The sequence below is a fragment of the Plectropomus leopardus genome, chromosome 6 (assembly GCF_008729295.1).
Source record: "Plectropomus leopardus isolate mb chromosome 6, YSFRI_Pleo_2.0, whole genome shotgun sequence".
Taxonomy (NCBI): domain Eukaryota; kingdom Metazoa; phylum Chordata; class Actinopteri; order Perciformes; family Serranidae; genus Plectropomus; species Plectropomus leopardus.
Genome location: NC_056468.1, coordinates 10,948,610 through 10,969,660, shown reverse-complemented (window position 1 = coordinate 10,969,660; position 21,051 = coordinate 10,948,610). Strand labels below are relative to the sequence as shown.

Genomic DNA, 21,051 nt, shown 5'->3' with positions numbered 1-21,051 from the left:
GAGCCCCTGGAGAGCTCTGACGCTTCAAACGGGGGCGGAGATGGGTATTAAAAGGTTCCCGAGACCCAACCTGATTTTTGTGTGTGTGTGTGTGAGTGTACCTCGACCCCACTGTGACTTCCACGTTTTAACCCTATCCTGCACTCAATTCGATTTTCTCCCTGGTGACGCGGTTTTCCACGGCTTTGCGCGCATTACCAGCGGAGTGTATTTTGGACATGCCGAGAACATTGTCTCAGTAACAGCCTCGTTTTTATAAATAGCCATCGTTTATATTCAGCTGACACCAATCTAATTTTATACATAGCCCACCCTGAGAAATCTCCCCTTGGCATATGAATGGGTGGAATAGCTTGACATGCCACACAGAAATGTCACATCCCCTTTTTACTGTGTGCAATATCTGATCTGGATAAAAAATGCGTTATTGATTATTAAATATTATTCACTTGACGCCTTGCTATGACACATCTTATCTAGGGAGATCACAGAGGAAGTCAGCCTTGATCTTACAAATGTAAATAATTCAGTGTCTTCTTCCAAATTTAAGTGGTAGGGACCCAGAATATTTTTGACACAAGGAGCTTCAGCCTCACTTTTTGCTGCATTTAGTACAGATGCTACATTTAAAACTTCCATAAAGATGTACCCAAAGGACAGAACAGTCTCCGGTCCAAAGCTCCTGACCACCTCCTCCTCCTTCTCTTAATATCACTTGCATCTGTCCTTGATGAGAGGAAAACAGGAAGCAGGTCTGAGCAGGCCCAGTGAGCAGCCTTCACACAAGCGCCACAGAGCCTCATTAACCCTCTGATCAACGCAGACACAGCACAGTTTTATGCAGTTCATTGTTCGTTACACAAGCAAACAGCACACGGAGGGAATTTGCATGTCATATTCTGTGTATCAAAGCATGACACACATTCAACATGACATTATTCTCCACCAGTGAAGCAGCTCAGTGCAAAACTGGGCTGATCGTCTTTTCATATCTGATGACAATGCAATTTTGACATTTTGCAAAGACACATTTAAGCCACAGCCATTTCACTTATTAGGGGTGGGCAGACTGATACCAAAATATCGATACTACAGACATGTTTTGTCTCTCTTCCACATTAAACACATTTGTATTTCATTAGAAAATTGTGCAAACAATGTTCCGTTGTACTGAACACATCCAGTACATGTTCTGCTTCTCCACTTTAACAAAATATGGTCGGGCACAGTGCACCATAGAAGACAGGCTCCAGCAATAAATGTTCAGGTATGTAGTAGCCTACTGAAACTTATATCTTTGTCCAAACAGATCCTCATTTTCAAACTGTAACTGGTCATTGTTTGTTTACTTCAGCAGACAGATTATTCACCTCATAAATTGTATGTACCTACATGAAAGTGCATAAGTCGCTTTTAATGATAAATAGTATTTGCATCAGCATTGATATCTGTATTGGATCAAATCCAAATTTCTTAGTATCATCCACCCCCATCCGTTATGTATCAAACCAATCAGCTGCTTAAAATGAACCACAAACCTGAACATAAACAAAATCAAACGTGTTATCTATTCATTTCAAATAGAAATACTAACAATGCAGGGATAGGAAAGTTAGCCACTTAAATGCATTTATTCTGTGCTCTTATACTGTTAATCAACAGGAGAATGACATTTATCATTTAGTAAATTCTCATTTGCATAAGGCATAAAATCAGTGAAGCTGACAAAACATCTTAATGCTGTAAACTAGAACAATCCAAGAATGGAAAAAAAGGCATCGTCACATGCTCTGGCCTCACACAGGACAAATACAAAGTGGACAATTGCAACCACGGAGCTCGCAAAAGCTTTACAACCAGAGTTGATGTCTGTTTGTGCCTCTCAATGACCAGGGCTTTGTGTGTGCTGAGGGTGGAGAAGGATGCTCTCAAAGAAATAATGAGCCTGCAAGCAGTGAGAAGCCACCGTGTTCTTAGTCGTGTCGTTCAGGATGTGGCTGTGCAACACTGCAGACACTAGTGCTAACGGGGAAGTGAAAACACAAAAGGATGCAGAGACCGCAAACATAGTAAAATAATCCATAGAAAAGTCCCCGCTCCGTCAACACTCTAAAAACCCTGTTCTCTCAGGAAAGGAAACTTCAGAATGTGAGAGTAAAACAATCCCACAATAATGAAAAATACAGTGCAATACATGTCAACACCTTTGATAAAAAATAAAACTCCATTCCATACTCATGAGGAAATTCCCATAATCGCAGCAAAGCAGAAAATAAATTACCGCTCTATTTACATTATACACACTATAGGCCTACTGCTTTGTAACTTTTAGTGTTCACGTTATAACCAAGTAACACATTTTTCCAGATTCTCTCGGGTTTCAAGTCTCTCCACGTAGTGGTGAAGCAGCAGCACAGTTCCTCTGAGAGATTCAAGTGCATCCCCTTGGTTTACAGTATGTGAATAAGATGCACACGAACATCTGAGGGGGGAATTCAGTTTCTTAGACTGTCCACAGGGAAACCACAACACTGCGTTTGCAGAAATGCTCGTACACAACACTCAGGGGTGTACGCGGTGCCACATAGCTGTAGAAGCACAGATAAATGGCTGAGGGTTTTGCTGACATGTTTGACGTCTTCGCCACATCAGAGGATATATTTGTTTACAATCCGAACTGGAAATGTAGACGAACAGCTACTTGACACGAATGCTGTACGGCCGTGCGACTATAGTTTGCAGTCCACTTCTGGGTGAGTTAAATGCGGCTTCCTCCTGTCGCAGGTGTGATGGTGCTGGATTTGGCGCGTGGATGCTGAGCTGGATCCATCTGGGGAGTTGTGAGAATGATCACCACTGAATGGATGACAGTAAGTGGTGTCATGAAATGTGGGTGTGTAGAGCATGCAAGAGAAATCACTAAACAGAGCTGCTGCATTACTAAAATATGTCTTCACGAGCTTGCTTCACAGTTGACAAAACGCTGAGCAGGATGTCGGCAACAATTGGCAGTGGCCGGTGCATTACATTAGGCAGTGAGAGTGGAGGGCTGTCTCGCTCTTCACCCAGCACTGCAAGACTATTTGATTGCCAGCAAACAAGTGGGCCATTTTGAATTATTCATAGGAACAAACTGAGAGCAGAAAGTGGCTTCTTCACTTTGGTTTCAGCCCACGGACTGAATTCCTGTTCCTTTATTCTTTGCTCAGATGAGTTAAGAATTAGAAAGTATTATCCTGGAGTTGAAGCGTGACCTGGGATTGAAAATCACCCAAGCAAAGAAGTATGCAGGTGCTAGCTCATTAATACCCCACTCACCTTACATTCCTACACAAGTCCATCATAGAGAGACAATGCCTGAACAATAGAAGGGTCTGCCTTTGAACCCTCCTGAAACTCCTGCAGAGTCAGCTTTCCGTCTGCATTCTGGAAGAGGAACATGACACAAAATGAAACTGAAGCCCTTTAATGTTTTAACGCAGAGTTACCAGCAGGGGGCAAAACAGGCTCTTAAGCTAAATCATGTTACTCCTGTTCTATGCTGCTGGACTGGTCTTTGCTTCAGTGCACTTGGATGGTAGCCACTCTGCCAATACAAATCACTAAGTGCTGCTGTGCTGCACAGCTAGTCCAATGGGCTGATCTTGGCAGTGCTGGGAGGACAAACACACCCATGCAGGCTGCGTCTCGTCTTTCACTGAAGCTGAGTAGATTCTTGGGGCAGAGGGAGTGGGCATTTAGCACCAAGGGCTAGTGGTGGAGGAGACTATATATGATGTTTATAGACCGCAGGAGGTGTTAGTGACGCTGGGATAGCTACAGCTAACAGCTCTAAACTTAACAGTGTCCATGTCAAAGCCCTGAGGGTGGCAACAAAGGCAGATTCAGTCCTTTTATGAATAATCATTACTGCACTTGTATCCGTGTCAAACAAATCTTGATACTAAACTGCAGAAAGTAACAATCAATGGTACAGAAACTAGTGCACTGTCATTTATCATTTCAGTCTTTTGATATTATTAGAAAAAAAAAACTAACCTTGTCCATCATTGCAAAGATACGGTCCACTCGCTTTTCTGGTGTGTTTTCTTCTTCTGGCAGCTCCACAGTGTTCCCCTAAGATAATAAATCATTACATTCTGTAACATTCAAACAATTCAGATTTATGTCTGATGTCTGTTCAAACTTACCACCATCTGATATATGGCATCTACGATGTTCAACATCTCATCTCGAGTGATGTAGCCATCATTATCAAGGTCATATAATTTAAAAGCCCCTGTATGGAGAAAGATGTCAAATTATACTTTGGTAGGTGAGATCAGAAAGCTACTGTGACTTCAAAATAAAGATTAAGCTATATATTCATGGATTACAAAGCTAACTGTTCCATTTTTTTAGAAGTGGTGAACACTGAGTACTGACTGGCAGCCTTTCATGTTGACAGTAGTGATCACACTTTGCATCAGATTTTAAACTTGTGATTACAGCTTAAATTGCAAGTTGTCCAGGGTGTTCTATTTTCAAAAAAAAAACTTGTCGACCTATTGGGTCATGACCCCCAGGTTGCATATGCCGGCTGTATCTCGCTATTAATCTCCTATTTGCCGTTCTAAAAGAACCCACTGGTTCTCTTTCATATGCAGTTTGTGGCAGTCAGTCCTGAATCCCGTCATTTAAATGTTAAATAACAGGGGAGGAGGGAGCATCCTCTTACATCTCAACTTTTCATCTAGAGTCCCCCGGGAAGTCACTGACAAGGCCTGGATGAACTCAGAGAACTCGATGCGTCCATCCTACAGAGTGACAAAAGGGAGAGAGAGAGAGAGAGAGAGAGAGAGGGAGGATGGGGGAGAGGAAATGGCCCAGAGACAAGATGAGCATCTTGCTTCACACTTGCTGTAGCTGTGCATTCATGAGCTCCTTGCTGTTCTTTCATGATGTCCTTGCTGTACTCTGTTTAAAACGGGGCCAGTCGTTTGCTCCAAGTCAGCTGCTATTTTTTGCCCTGCACCTGGCTCTCTCCTGAGGCTGAAATATGTCACCTGTGGTCATTAGGAAGATGGATGCGACTGGCTAGTCGTCTAAAAGTTACAGCACACAAACAACCACTGTATATTAAGGCTGAAGATGTTTTCACACTTTTCTGAGGGTTCTGCATCATGAATAGGCACGGCAGAAAATTCTGTATGACAAGGTAGAAAATATTCTGACGCTTATTTCCTCTGAGCTTTGTTAGAATCCCATGCACCGAGTCTTACCACAGAAGCTCAAAATTTCCAATTACCCTCTCAAAATTGTGGCCTTCAGCGTTCTCCTGTGAGGCCACACTTGTGCAGCAGAGAGAGACATCTGCTCACATGGATAACAATCAAATGCAAAATGAAAGTGGCTCAAATGTCCCAAAATCAAACTGATTCATCAAAGTTATGACCTTCAGCCTCAGGCATCTGTGTGAGACTTGCTCAAATTAGTCGCTTAAAGGCGCTGCATAAAAAGCACGCCATTCACAAAAGTGAAAATAACAGCCTTTTGGGAAACAAGCAATGCGTATAATTGGACGTCCTGGTAGTGAAGCCTTCAAGCTTTGGTCAATTCATATTCTCACTGGATACCGAAGCATTGCATCAAAAAAAAAAAAGTTTTCCTACATTCTGCTTCGACAACTGCCTACCTGTGAGCAGAACACAGCTCTACTTTCAGACAACAGCCAAGCTCTCTTCGTGGCCCTGGGGTCAGCTAAATTTATCTCTACCAGACATCTGACCAGCCAGACAATGCTAAAGTCATGCATTGCTGATTGTATAAGTCATAAATACTGTTAAGATCAATACATTCTTTAACTATGGGGTGCCCGACGCTAATGAAGGTCACAGATAAACATCAGACGAAGGGGCTGTCTGATCTCCCTGACACAAAGCCTCTTAACTCAAGTCAATAAACCTCCAGGGAATCACCAGCATCCCAGGAGCTGTTCATCTACACTTTGTCTTCCTGAACACAATTTGAATAATCTACAGCTGTGGTGAGGTGGATTACTCCAGACAAATGTTGCTTACGAGAGTTTGGCCTTGTTAAAGCGTACGTTCTCAACAAATCCTCAAATCCTTAGAGGATGCCCCCACATAACAGAGACAAGAGTTCCAGAAAATACATACATATACTCCTCTTGAATTATAATTTGGCAGACACTCTTGGAAACTGATTCTGGCACAAAACTGAGGCTCACAATTATGTGTTACTACTGATGCTATGAGTCATCTTCAGTTCTCTGTTTATGCATTTTTTTAAGAACAGAATAATTTGTGCTGCTGACAGTGTTGGAGCAGAGAATTATTTCAATACAAATATGCAGTGTTATGATGTAAATGTGAATTATACTATTATATTTGTACACACTTTACAGTTATTAAAAATACAAAAAATAAAACTAAAAACTGGGGCAATCATTACACATAGAACGATGTGTAGACTACACTGCCTACACTCAACATGGAATTTCACATTTATATATTCTGATAAAACTTTGGCCATGAATTTGGATACATTTTTAAATGTCTGTATACAAAAAAAGACACACTAAAATGGAGCCTCCTCAGACACAGGAGAAATACAGGTGTTCTAGCACAGACAGTGTGATAAAAATCAAGTGTTTTTCTTACCATAAAAGGATGTAAATTGGTTCTGTTAGAAACCTCAAATACAAGTATGAACCTGTAAATGAGCTTAAAAGAAAATTCTCATTATTTCTAACCACCAAAGGTGGTTGAATATTTTTTTCTTCCTTGTAATAGGACAACAAAGCATATAAAATATATTACAAACCTTATTTTCATCAAATACATTGAAGACAAATGACGCAAACTTTGTGGGATCTCCAAAAGGAAAGAATTGCTTGTATATCTTCTGAAAGCCCACAGCGTCCAGCTGCCCACTTGGACAATCTTTAATGAAGCCTTTGTACCTATAAAATAAAGCACAGACAGAGATTGTTTTAAGGGTTAAAAATATCATTCATAATGCATTGAGAATACATAATCAAGATGAAAGTGGACTGAAGTCACCTCGTCACCTCAACAGCAGTCATTACTGATTCAGCTTGAAAGAGTGTGCCAGATCAAAAAGGTAAAGTGCAAAGCTATTTGTCTCATTCACAGATAAGAAGATCACTCTAATCCAATAGCAAGCCCAGAGTGGTTAACTCTAATCAAATTACTCTCTAGTCCTCTTTTGATAATATGCGTGGCTGATAGATAAGTCTGTGAGCTTCCTCTCGCCCCCTGGAAATGACATATCTAGAGAGCGTCTTAATATCTCTATTAGCCTAAATATAGAAGCATCTCATAAGCAATTTCAAGCACAGTCACTCAGAGGTAGGCAGTTTCCTTGTACATCGTCATAAAGGAACACAGCAGCCTTGAAGTCTAACTGGACTGTAACAGGTCAGGGAGCGAGGAAAACAGTGTTAGACTTTACAAAAATAAATGCTAGATGAAAAGCAGGAGAAAGAGGGGAATAACAGAGGAATAATAGCACTCTTGTTATAAAAAGCCTCGTAAAAAGCTTTTGCTCTTGATCAACAGCAAAAATGACGCACGTTCACACAAGGGAGCACTGCGTGTTCGTCTCTGATTCAGAGTAAGGCTGGGCTGTAATTACGGTCAGAGAGAGAGAGAGAGTGTGCTCTGATGAAGAATGAAGGCCAGGACAGATCTTTCCCACTCACACTCTGGCTCCTCGCTCCTCTTAAACTCTTTACTTTTAATCTGCCTTGGAGATAATGAAGCCAACTCCATACAGTCAAAGAGACGGCGAGGCGCTTTGAGAGGCAGCTGAGAAAAAGTTCAGCAAGAAGAGAGGCGAGAAGAGAGCAGAACCATGTAATTCTTACATTTGAATCAACTGGAGATATGCAAGGAAATGAAAGCCTAGCTCACTGTAATGCATAATACAATCTAATTGGTATTCAAAGTGCAGAGCGCACAATGCAGATCATAATCCAAACCTGACCCATTTCACCTGAATTCTTGAGTCATTTTTAATGTGTGACTATGGAAAATTATATGAGGCAACCAACATAAAAGGCTGAATTCTACTGTAACACACTGTGCCGCATAGTGTATATACAGTATAGTGCATTTAGTAGGGATTTTTTACTACAAAAAGACAACAGTATAGCTAATATATTTGTAGTAAAGTCACCTATTTTTTGTCGCCCAGGTGTAACCATAGTGAGCAACAGCTGTCATCAAATGGGAGAATATTAACTTCAAGTATCAGGTCAAGTATCAGCCAATTTAAGTTTATCACAGACAAAGTAAAATTGGATTTGTATTCCAGTGGTGATATGCTTAAATCAACATTAAATATGATTTATGCTGGAAATGCAGAAGAGAACATGACACATATATGCATGCATTATGGAAATGTCCCAGGGTTTCTCCCCTGTGGAGGAACCTTCTGGACTATATTGGTAAATAGTTAGAATGTGAACTGCCCGGTTCACCAAGAATTTGTCTCCTCTGTGACAAAACTGTAGCACTGAATTTAAATACATTTTAATTTAGGATATTAAAAACTGGCCTAATAACCTGTTTCCAGATGATTCTACGGTGTTGGAAGGAACTTAAGTTCTTACACTATATATACGTAGAGAGCTAAAATGATGAAAACTATTGCATGCAGAAAGATGTTGGGAAGACCGAACAGAAAAAAATGACATGATTAATGAACAATGGGAGAGTTTCAGCAGATGTATGTCTGGAGGGAACAATTTGACCTTGTAAAGACACTGATGATGCGGTATAGCACACTTGTGAGTGACACATTGCACTAGTGCCTGGCACATTACGGTGACTAAAAAACTGCCTTTTTTGTATTATTGTCTGTCAGCACCTGTTAGTGTACCTGTCTGCTTGTTTATTTTTATTTGTTGTTGTCTCATTATGTTTCTGACTTTCTTGTAAAAAATGTAAAAAAAAAAAAATGTAAACTTTAAAAAAAAAACAGTTTCAAAAATGTGTCTTTGGTTGGAGTGATCACATTAATAGAAATGAATACAGAAAAAACATAATAACATCAGAGACAGCAACAGTCTGGGAGCTCTGATTAAGACTCAGAGGTCAAAACAGGTCTGCATTTTAAACCATTATTATGCCTGATTTAATAAAGGCTTTTAAAAGGGCACTCTACCAGTTGTTAGAGCTGACCCGTGTACCATTTTTTTGGGCTCCAGAGCTTCAGTAGTAAACCGCAGAAAAATACCAGAAGCTTCCGTTTGGGAAGGACCCACTTAGACAGTTCTTCATTCTAGGCTGAGATAGACAGCATAGCACTGTCTTTCAGTCTAATTAAAGGCATTCATTTTTAAGCACTCTATTACTTTACAGTCAGTAGCCGACTAATTAATTTTGCCAAACTTACATTACGATGCAGCACCATTTAAAATATTTTCTCCGCCCTCAGTTCGGATTTGAGTGGATATGTTTATTCATTATTTCAAAACATATGATGCAGGTATTGAACTGCGCGTGAAAATGCACATAGAATCTGTCCGTTCTTGATTAAACAACTCACTTTTTGCGCTCTACTTTTCTCTCTTTAGAACACGCCATGTGAAATCACAACTCTGACTCACTTCTTTCTCCAAATATTGTCTCTTGTCTCTCCTCTTTGTGTGTATGTCATTCACTCGAGTCACAGTGCTTATCAGAATGCACAGATTTGACTGGCTGAGTAGCATTACGCGAGATCATTAAACACAAGCAATTTGTCGATGAGTGTGCTCGTGTGCTTAAACCAATGCTGCAAATGCTGCAGCAGTTAAAACAGAATCACTTTGTCAAAATGTAATCTTTTCTCTTAATCATTAATTGGTTTCAGGTCTGGGTCTGACAAATAACCCTGATAATGTTACCAGGGTCATCTTGACTTGGGCTTGAAGTCATACATTTTTTAAGGAAAGTCTGCATTGCAAACTGAAGGTATGGCATTTGGAAGAAGTCTCAAGCTTAGTTACATAATGCTAAATGTAGGGTCTAAAGGGAAAAATTATATATTGCTGCTTTGATTTTGACTGATTCTTTACTGTTTCTTATGAGTCACTCAACTTCATGGTGCAGTTCTAAATCACTCAAGTGCCCCTTTAATAAAGACTGTTTCCTTGCATGATAGTTCCTGAAGATTTCTTTTCTGTGGCTGGTTTATACAATTATAAGAGAAAGTTATTGCATGTGAAAATAATAGAGCAGTGAGTTAAAAGAGTACTCAATCATTTTAGCACTGCACATCTATTACACTGTTCAACTCACAATGGAGGCTTTTTTTTTTAAAAAAAAGAGGATCAAATATTGTGCAGAAGAATCAGAGATATTGTCTTCTTTATTCCTCACATTCTTCTTCCTTCTTTGTATTGTTATTTTATAATGATAGCCAAATTCAAGAGATCCTTATCAAAACTGTTTGGTAAAATTATCTGTACTGAGTAAAACGAAACAAATTAAAATCAGTCGATATGTAGGATTTTTATTCAGTATCAGTATTGGTGGGGCTCCAGTCAAATTCTTCAATACACTGTTTGAGTTTTCACTCATCAGATATCCATTTTACATACATGCAAGTATGACTACAACATTTCAGATACTACAAGAGGGGTTACATAAGCACAAGACACATCTACAGTACATGGGTACAGTAATAAGGCACTGTAACCAGCATAAACATGTTTGCCCAATGTCAGCTATTCATCATAACAGAATCACCTTCATATGCCAAGAACAGATCATGTACAAGAAATCTGACTGGGTGACACTAGTGCTAAGACACACACAGTCAGACTGTACTTGAAGTGGTGTAACAGTGCAACTACGCACTGTACTTGCAGGGACATAGCAGACGTGACATTGTGCATCAGACCACACTGGGGGGCCAGCATGAAGATTAAGTATTTATAACTGGCACTGGTTCCTACTCCTTGGCATCTACCATGGTGGTTTGCTAAAGAGTTGTACAGGATGCCTCTCTTGCTCCTGACTAGCTGGCAGAAACATCACTGCGCTATGGCATTTTGTTATTGATTTCAGGTGAGCCTTGAGCATACTAATGATGTTCCCTTAGAGGAGAATTAAGAAGGGGAACAAATTTAATGCACAACACAGGCATTTATCTAACCCCGCTTATTCTTCTATGTCTGTGCCTGTGCTCTAATTACACGCCATCTGGCATTTCCCCTGGTAAAATTCCCTCTCATCCCTCACACTCAGCCGTGTTGATTGCTGCTGATCTTCAAGTGAGGACTCATGCAAACTTGCTGTAAAAAACAGTGACAGTGATGGTGAGCTAGCTGGCTGCACAGCCGGGGGGTGTTGGAGATTTGGGGGGGGGGGTATTCCACCTCAGTGCACTCAGTCAGCCCTTAGAGACAAGGCAGCTCTGAGGCTCTTGACCTGCCAATGCCCAGTGATATCTAATGCTGCTGCTGCTGCTGCTGATGCTGCTGCTGCTGCTGCTGCTGCTGCTGCGTGGCCGTGAATGTGCCCTGACTCCTTCCCCCTCCCATAAGCCCCCCAACAGGGGACATGAACAGCGACTAGGAGGCAGAGCTCTTCTCATGCATGCAGAATTAGGATGTGAAATGCAAAACCAAAGCAGGAGAACTGAAGTGTGAACATGGAGTGATCACTTTATTACTGTGCTCCCTCTTATGATATGCGCGATTCTTTGTTTTTCATTTCCAAAGAACAATAGCCCAAGAGTGGCATGCAGCAAACAAAAGCGATGACTGCGCTCATGCTTGAATCATCTCTGTAAATGAAGATGTATTGTCTCTTTATCCATGTGCCAGCAGCTGTCAAACTGTGCCTTCAGAATAACATTCAGAAATACACACCTTCACAGTAATGATTACTCTCACCTTTCACCACAGTTCAGTTCTGTTACTCTGTTTTAGGGCTATGTTTTATATTTTGATACATATATATATATGAATATAAATAAGTGCATGATACAACACTGTCAATACAGCCTCAAATCACAAGAGCGAGACCTCCACAAAGTGATGCAGGTCGCACTGAATAATAGGTACAAAATCCGACAGAGAGGATTACTAATCGGTAACCTTGTGGAGGCTCTGTGGCTACGTAGCGATTAAGTGCTTGAAAGTGAAACAACCTCATGCCCCAGCCGTTCTGCAGTTCCCAGACATCCCTTTCACAAATAGAGCAAAAAGGTTGTTGAGGAATGCATCATGGAAATGTTTTGTATCGGTGTTATCAGTCTTCAAAGTCATTCAGCCTCAGTAAGGCTTCAAAGTCATTCTATTTTCAGAACTCATCTGTCTTCAGGGTAGAGTGAGGGAGATGGCTCCAAATCAACTATCAAACCAAATGTAAGTACACTATCCATGGTTTCAAGAAACTAAATCCTGGGCAGAGTATATCAAAGTGGGTTTTTTAAGTGGGTCAAGATAAGACCCCCCTGATTCCTGTGAGCTTTGCCAGTAAAAACACAATTGCTAATATATGACTAGCCTCACATTAAGAATGGAATGAAAATCTCATTAAAAATTAATGCACACTTACCACTGCTGCACCTCTTTTTCTGTAACTGTAAGAGAAACAAAGAGTGACATTAGCTTAGAGGAAAACTTTGGTTGTCCTAGAAAAAAAAAGTAGCTTGCTGTTAGATACAACAGAGGAGCCAAGTAGTAGCATCGTTAATCATCTTGGCCCAGTCCTTTCACACATCATCTGACTCTACCAAACCTACTCAACAGTGTCAACATGCAATTATTGGAAAACAGCCGTGCTTAGCTGGGTGTAGGATTCATCGATTCTAGCATACTATCAGAGATGAATAATAATAATTTCTGCTGGCCAGGATAGTAGACGACAAGTGGGAGTAAACTCCAGGGAGCCACAAAAAGACAAACAAGGAATGAAGGGTGAAGGAATGAAGGTCAGCCACAGATTTAAGAAAGAGAACAGTTAAAGAAGCAGGATGTATTATCATGCCCACACACACAAACAACATTATCTGCCAGTATCTAATCAACCAATCCCTTATGGCTTTCCCTCGTCTTTTTACTTTCTCTCAAGTAACCACAGCAATTTTCAGCCTCTCGGCCTTTGGGGCTGCTAATGAAAACAAGGGCTGGAAATCAATAGCATTAGTTTAACCAGGTGGTCCTTTGAGAGAGACTTTCTGCGTTCATGCCACTGTAAGTCTGAGAGAGCCTTCCACTGTACCACTTCTGTTGAGCCTTGGGCGAAGCAATAGCCTTATAAACACAACAAACAGCTTGTTGGTTAATTGATAATGTCTTCTACTGTAATGTTTAACCTCACAGTCACAGTTACTGCAAAGGTAAGCAACCAAGGAAACAAAGCCAGCTCATGCCAAGACATTTACTTGTCAACGTTTGAAATTATCCAACACCCTCATATCACAGGGTGATATGGTCAGCAAATAAAAAAAAAATATTAATGACAAATATATTCAACACTTTTCAACCATGTAAGCATGAACAACTTTACATGTATGTATTCTATAATGCGTGACTGCTGCAGCGCTGGAGCAAAATCATACTGAGGCTATCAATAAGAAGGCCAGGTTAGGTCGCCTTCACCTGCATATATCTCCACCTTCAATTTGTTCTGTTCCGCATTTCACCAAGAAACCCACTGCGTGACCCTTTCCTGGGTAATAAATGTTAAGGTCAATCTCACAACTGTCAGCCAAGCCAAGCTACCATTAAATTGGCCTCAAAAGTCAATGTAGTCAAAAATTGAGGCAATTTACCATGGCTTCGATCTAATAAAACATTTTATTACATAAGTCGGTCAGAAGCAATGGGCAGTAATGCAATAAGCCCATTGCAGGAGAGTGCTGGGCCCACTCAGCTAGTTGACCCTGCAGGGTCTGCTAGCACACATCGTGCTTGCTCTCTGTCACTTTGAGCGTCTTCATGGCTTTGACAACTTACAAAATCATCATGCTGTTACATGAGCCTTGCCTACATCCTGCAGACATTTTAATAAGACTGCTGGTATTTCTGCGTGATGCCAGAACAGTCATTGGGAAAAGCATTTCTGGTTTGAATAAAGCTCTCCTTAAGTACAGGTGAGGCTGCAACCATTTTCCACAGTTTTCACTCGGAGCAGAAAAAACACCATCTAGCCAGGGCCTTGGCACAGCTCTATGTTGTGTTTGATCAGAAAGTGTTTTATTTTTAAACACAAGGTTCTAATAATTTTCTTTTGAAGATTCGGGGGTTTTCAAACCTACAGCAGAGCAGCAAATGGACATCTTTTGAACTGAACAGACCTTTATTTTTGGCCTGGCCTTGTCGGTTGCCTGTCGACACAGAGGGCATTTGCAGGGGGGAAAAAAAACCACCCTACCTCTTCTACCACAGAAACATAAAGCACATAGACACAGATGAAATTTACTAAATCCCCAATCTGTCAAGAACCAAAGGAAAGTGTAGACTAAAATGGCAGACAAGGCCTCTCATGGGAGAGCAAGAGAAAGAGGCAACAGGATGAAGGAAAGCAGAAATGATAGGAGTCTCAAGTCAGGCAACAAAGAATGATCACGCTGGGAGAGAAGCTTGGTGCCCCTCTCAGCGATGCTAACCAGATAAGATCCTAATTATACTATTCCATTCCCAGCTCAAAGAGGGCAATTAGGGGATAAAGCGAAGGAGACAGGGCGAAAGGGTAAGAGAGAAAGAGAGGGAGAGTGTTGAGAGAGAGAGAGAGTAGAGGACAGCAGCAAACAGCCCAACCCAGCACGAAGCCCAATCTTCCCCCACAGCAATTTCCTGCCACAACAGCCTTCCATGGTTCTGTTGTGTAGAGACCCACTACACAAATAACACTGTCATTAAGCAGCCAATGGATGTCAACTCCCACCCACACCTGCACACTGTACTGCTCAAATAATAATAATAATATTAACACTGGGCTCCAAAAATAACATGCAAATGATTAAAACAAGGTCTCCCGAAGAGACATCATTGAGATAATTATAAACGTGGTCTCAGCGCAAATTTTGATTGAAAACTGGGGGAAGGGGAAAATATATTTTTTTTGTTCAGCAGGAGATCATCAGTGAATAATTTGGTGCTAGCGAGGTTATAAAAGCAAATGCAGCATATGCAATGTCCCAGGAAGTCGACAGGAACAACACATCCATGTACTTGCTATGTTGCAGACTCACTTCAGTTCTTGTCTTTCCCACCAATCCCACCATTTCTGTCAGTCTCTGCAGCAATGCCACTTAGAATTCTGGCATGTATAGCATTGCATTGGTTAGACTGTTTATATTCTCTAAACATCTTTCTCTGTCTCTGTATTCATATAAAAACATACAGAGGGTCCATGTCCTGCATATAAAACCATGTTCTCATCTCTAAAACCCCTAGCTTGATAACTCATAACACTTCAGCCTTTCCATATTCATAAGTCCCTTCAGCGTGATTTAAAGATGCTGATTGCAACTTTTGCCAGGCCTTCACCAATCACAATTTGCTACACAACATTTAAATGTAAATTTAAATCAAACGGGGAGCTTATTCCCAGCTGACATTTAGCTGTAGCTCTGTTCTGTCGATAACAAGAAGCTGGTGTGGAATCCCAACACATCCTTGCAGGCAGGGCTATTTACTGTTGAGACTGTATGGGACACAGTGGGCGGACAATTTGATTATTGATTTCAGGTATCTATCACATACTATAGTCCTTTACCTTAAGCCAGAATGTTCCTTTGTCTGAGTCAGGTGAGAAAAAATGTTTTAAAGACAGAAAAAAAAGGAAGAGATGTATAGGTACTCACAGTAGGTCTTCCTCGTCAACTCCTCCACCACCTCTGGCTTGAGCTTGCTGTTTGATTTACCCATGATCTTCAGCTCTCCTCCACACCTCCAAATCCACCTTGGCACACAGCACCTGTTACTACCTCCTCTCCAGTCTGCTCCTCTGCCAAAAAACATACACAAACCAGGGCCAGTTTAGCTGCAATGATACCAGTGTAATAAGAAAACGCTTTTTTTTTGTTTTTTTGAAGAAAAAAAAAAAAAAAAAACTCCCATTCAAGCTACAAGAATCTATGGTTCTGTGTAGTTCACTCTAGCTGCCGTCATGATCTGCTCAGTCATCAGCCCTGGCACTCCAGACAGGCGAGTCAAACCCCAAGGGCCCTGTGAAGAAGGGGCCGGGCAGGTTGTTGAGTCTATACGAGCGCTGCTGAGTGCCTATGTGTTTGCCTCAGTTCTTCATAGCAAGTCTGTGGGCGAAGAGTGGCGTTTGGATGCGTTGCTACCTTCGTCCTTGGATACAAGAGTCACTCAGTGGCTGGGTTAAGCACACTCACTCCCTCACAGTCATTCTCTGTTCTTCTCACTCCTCCCACCCCTCCTTTCCCACCACTATCTCTACTGCTCTGGGTAAGTTACTGTAGAAAAGAATCCTCCCTCTTGACAGCTGAGATAAGGAGGTGTGTAAACTAAAACACAATGAACAGAGCTGGCTTTGGATGCTCCCCGCTGTACTTTGCACTCACTCAAAGCCTTAACTCTAATCCCTGGAATGTATACAGAGATGAAACAGTTAAAGGAAAAGTTAAAAGGTTTTACTAATAATTTATGAAAAGCAAAAAGAAGTAAGGTTTCTACACAGTTTTCCAGTTCTGGATGCCAGCTGAAAAGAGATCTGGTCCTGCTCTTAAAATAAGTGTGTGAGCTGTCTACCAAGCTTAGAGGCGGATTTGAGGAGTGACAGTTTTCTTTTCTTCTCCATTCTGACTCATAATTCTCCCTCCTTCCTGGCCTCACGACAGCATGGTATGGTGATTTCCTCCTCTCTGTCACAGCAGACAGGAGATGAGGGATAATGGAATTTCTTTGTATCAAGGGCCTCGCGTCGGCATGCAGTGACGCCTAACCACAGCAGCTGTCTGAGCCACAGAATAGGAAGCTACTGAATGCACTAGGCACCTTCACTGCGAACATCTGTTCTCCGTGTCCATGGCCAGTGATGTCCTTCTGAGGGATGCCATGCTGGTAATCACCATCTTGTGTTTGCTCAAGCCTTGTGGTCCTGGGTGTTACTTAGACACTATGAAAATAAACAGACAGCCGTTACAAAGGGAATGCCAAGCTTTTGCCGTTTTCTTGTGCAAATGGGCTGTGTTGACACGTAGAGCCACAGATACATGAGCACTTGACTGGAAAAACACTCAAAAGCAGGCAAAGACCTTTCCACTGTCTGCCACAGCTGCTGAATACAGCCCTCAGACAGGGCACAATGTGGGGAGTGCTGCTGATGTAAGTGCTGAGGCTATCACTAAAGTAAACTGCTTTAGCAAAATTTAAATTACAGTAAATCCTAAAATTTTCTTGTGAAAACGCTTAGCTAGGAGAAAACTGCATAACTAAAAACACGCACTTGTATTAATAACAAACGAACGGCTGAATTAAAGCATACAAAGGAGCGCTTTGTTTCCATATATTCATACTAGTTTTGGTTGACAGGAGTACAGAAACATATAGTCGCGGCAGCAGCAGGTGGGACGTTGCCTGGCAATTCCATAGCAACACACAGTTTATGGCTACCGGACAACAGCTTTCAGTGCGGGAAGCTTGCTAGTCATTGTACTCGCAACGTTAGATATACCCTCGCTGCTCCTTATTGCGAGTTGACTAAAAAAAAACAAAACAGAAAACTCACCTTGAAATGAACAAAAACGCTTTCACGTAAATGGACTTCAAGGTTTACCTGAGCTACGGAAGCGGAAAGTCACCGTCCAAGTCAGTCCCAAAGCAGAGAGACAGACGCTGTCCAATGCTGCTGTCTCCGTCCGCCGAGTTCCGGAGCGACTCGCTGCTGCGCGGATGGCCGCTCGTGCTGCTCTGATGCCGCCGTCAGGGAGTGACGTTGCTGCTGGCCAACTCAGCTCTGCGCGAGAGAGACACTGACGTCGCGGTACCATTGGTCATACAAGGACTCTTTGTATGCCTTAACAGCGTTAAAACGTGTCAGCTGGTATGAAGCACTGAGTCAATGTACCTAAACTCACTTTTTAACGCACGCTCTCATTTTCAGGGTAGAGCTTAAAGGCAGATATGGCACTTTTAGGGAGCTTGTGTGCCCATTTTTGTGATGTGAGTGAGCTAATGTCTGGGATAGCGTTTCGATGGGGGCTCACATAGCTCACAGATAGCTCTCTTTTGTTTTTGTGCTATGGACAGAGATACTGTGCATTTTTATTATCTAATCACTATTGCGAGCTCGTTTAACTGGAAATTTAAAATGAGAGAAGTCCTCTAATTGGATTAAAATTATATCAGTAGGCTAAAACAAATTCTTGCTGGAAGGATTATAAACAGGTCGGAGATCACACACACATTTTTGGGACTTGGCATTTGACTCATTGTATGCTAACTTAGGAGCAATCTCATAAGGATAGACAGGTTTTTGATTTCATGGGCCCCTGTTACCTATTTCAGATTGTCAAGGTGATAAGGTGCTGATTTCAGTTTGAATTTGGCCAAAAATTAATCATCATTTCTTTCAATGTATTTTTATTTTATGAATTTATTCTCTTGAGACTCCTCTTTGTGGGAGCAGATGTTGCCATGATTTCTTATTTGTATGTTTGTTTGACAAACTGTGGCTAGTTCTTTTTTTTTTCTTTCTATTTTCTGAGAAATCAATTGCTATCCTTATTGGGCCTTAGGTATGTCTGCTCAACATGTTTTTTATTATTTATATTTTTTAAATATTTATTTATTTTTGTTGTTTGTTTTGAAGGCTATGATATAATGTTAAAGATAAATTTATAGCACTGAAGTAGCTATTTAAAAGTGCTTTCTGCCAGTTTAGCACTGTAAGTTCATTGAGTTGGGGACTCACAAGAGAAAAAGAATGGTCAAAATTGATGAGATAGGAGCTGCAATAGCCTGAGTTTTTGTCCTTAATAAGGCTCATGCACTACTATTCCCATAATGCAACTCAATATTCTTTTGTTAGACCCTCTCTATCTCTCTGTCCAGGTCATTCAACTGCACCTACAAGGTCTTAACACAAATTTCTGTTAAATATTTGACATTGTTATCTCCCCATGATGACATCAGCCGGACCATTTTCTCAGATTTCAAAAAGCTCCCTTCAGAGCTACAAAGGACATTATACAACTGATTTAACAGGCTGAGTAGTAGAGTTGTTTCGATACCAGTACCAATATCTGAAATGTCTCCCATACTGCCTAACGCTGGGTCGGGTATTGGCGGGCACAAAAGTCTATGCACCAGTCAGATAACATGTAATTTGTCGATAATTTTTAAAGCAGCAAATCAATTCTTCTTTGCCGCTCTTACACAGTACCTACACAACAAGTTGCACTATGCAGCCACTAGCAACTACTGTTTTAAAGAAGCAAAGAATTGATTTCTGGTAAAAAAATATTTTTTAAAAAAATTTAAAAGTGCAAAATGTCAAACTGGATAAGAAAAGAAAGTTCTGTGGCACCCATTCTCTGTATGTTGTTGTTCATGTTTTACAAAGCATTTCACCAGAGCCATGCCAAACAACGATAGCAATCAATTCACATCATTACATTACATTTTTGTTAATGCAGTGGTATCAGATTGGTAACTCTGTATCGTCCAATATGGAAGTTCAGGAATCAGAACAGTGGTACTCTACATTACAATTAAACTGATGTGTATGATTAGAAGTGATTTTAAAACTTTGCTGTAAGAGTTATTTCGGTAACCATTATACAAAAACTCTGCCAGGTCCTATGGGAGACGTCTAAAAGCTTGAGAGTGGGATGTCAATTTGAGAGAGCAGGAAAATTCAGGTTGAGTTTATCTAAACATAGCCTACTATAATTACTGATTTGGAGAGCACAAGGCCAGCTGAGAAACACCACAGTATAGGAATGAAAAAAAAAAAAAAAAAGATTTCAGATGTACTACTGCATTTGCCAAGGGAAAAGGAAAGAAATTCAGATTGTTCTGAAGCAAAAGATGAATACTCTACAGTCTGCACATGTATTGATTGCTTATTAGGCTACATGAGGGACGCAAGGACAAGTCATTTTTTCCCAGCAGTCTGAATTTATCACATTGGTTCCTCATGCTTGTTACTTGTGCTGCTTGTGTTTGAGTCCAAACTTTGCAGACGGACCTTTTTCATGTGCAGCTTATTAAAATTCTGGTCCCATCAACCGCATGCCAACAGATGTTCAATTATAGCATTTGCCCATTAACAACTGCTACACTATCATTCTACAGCCCAATAGGAGCTTTCTGCCCATTCATGGGAGGGTTGGATCTAAATGTAGGCTGTGTGGCTTGGCCATCTTAGTATTCAGTGCCCTTCCCTGCAGTCCCCTATTGCAGTCAACTGCAGTTACAGTGGTCTCATAGGAATAGAGGGAACAGGGCTGAGCACAGGAGAAAGAGGCCAGGCCAAAAATGGGGGTAAATTAATGGAAAGTTTAAATCATTTCAAGCTGTAAACCAGAAAGCAGGTGTGATTATTTTTAGGAAAACGATTTATCTTAAACTCCAGCTATTTGGGTTAAAGTGAACTCAGATTACTCTATTTATTTGCACAGTTTACCACCAACAACCATTTAGCCCATACATTCTGGCTATATTAGTGTCATCTAACAAATTAACTGTACATTAGGAGAGGTAGTTTTCAAGGAAATGCCATAAATTAAGACAGCATTCAATGTTTTTGCTTAGGGATTAATAACCGAATCGATAGATGTCACAAGAAAAATTGCAACACAGGCAGCCACTAATTCCCATTCCCTATTATTTTATAGTCATATACATGAAAAAAGTGGGGAAATTCTATTTCAAAGCATCAAATACTGACAGTCATTCCTCCTTTTCCCTCCTATCATTCAAACGTACATTACAAAAGCGCTCCCCCTGAAAACGATTAGGTGTAATTACTTGCAGATATTTGTCCATTTATCAGAAACCACACTCCCCATGATCATTAAATCATCATCAGCACAGGGGCGTCATTAAAT

The 21,051-nt window shown here is 40.9% G+C and overlaps 1 protein-coding gene across 3 annotated transcripts; it reads right to left on the bottom strand.

Annotated features, from left to right (window-relative positions):
• Positions 1–1,606: 1,606 nt before the first annotated feature.
• LOC121944961 (neuronal calcium sensor 1) lies at positions 1,607–17,951 on the bottom strand. Of its 3 annotated transcripts, none has more exons than XM_042488942.1 (10): positions 17,775–17,951; positions 16,994–17,114; positions 15,835–15,977; positions 12,579–12,603; positions 6,826–6,964; positions 4,718–4,796; positions 4,191–4,279; positions 4,039–4,116; positions 3,319–3,426; positions 1,607–2,856 (listed from the first exon to the last, which is right to left on the bottom strand). In XM_042488942.1, the coding sequence occupies exons 3-9, from the start codon at positions 15,896–15,898 to the stop codon at positions 3,328–3,330; spliced, it is 573 nt and encodes a 190-aa protein (XP_042344876.1). In that variant the 5' UTR covers positions 15,899–15,977; positions 16,994–17,114; positions 17,775–17,951; the 3' UTR covers positions 1,607–2,856; positions 3,319–3,327. The 3 variants fall into 3 exon arrangements, with proteins under 3 accessions (XP_042344876.1, XP_042344875.1, XP_042344877.1); XM_042488941.1 differs by having other exon boundaries at positions 1,607–2,830; XM_042488943.1 differs by having other exon boundaries at positions 1,607–2,830; positions 15,835–15,969.
• Positions 17,952–21,051: the final 3,100 nt, after the last annotated feature.

Excerpts from the sequence above, each read along its gene's own strand:
- LOC121944961 (XM_042488942.1), bottom strand. The coding sequence starts at position 15,898 with ATGGGTAAATCAAACAGCAAGCTCAAGCCAGAGGTGGTGGAGGAGTTG. Across the intron at positions 12,604-15,834 it reads GTTGACGAGGAAGACCTACT|TTACAGAAAAAGAGGTGCAG; the intron begins GTGAGTACCTAT and ends TTTCTCTTACAG. Across the intron at positions 3,427-4,038 it reads TCTTTGCAATGATGGACAAG|AATGCAGACGGAAAGCTGAC; the intron begins GTTAGTTTTTTT and ends TTCCTCTTCCAG.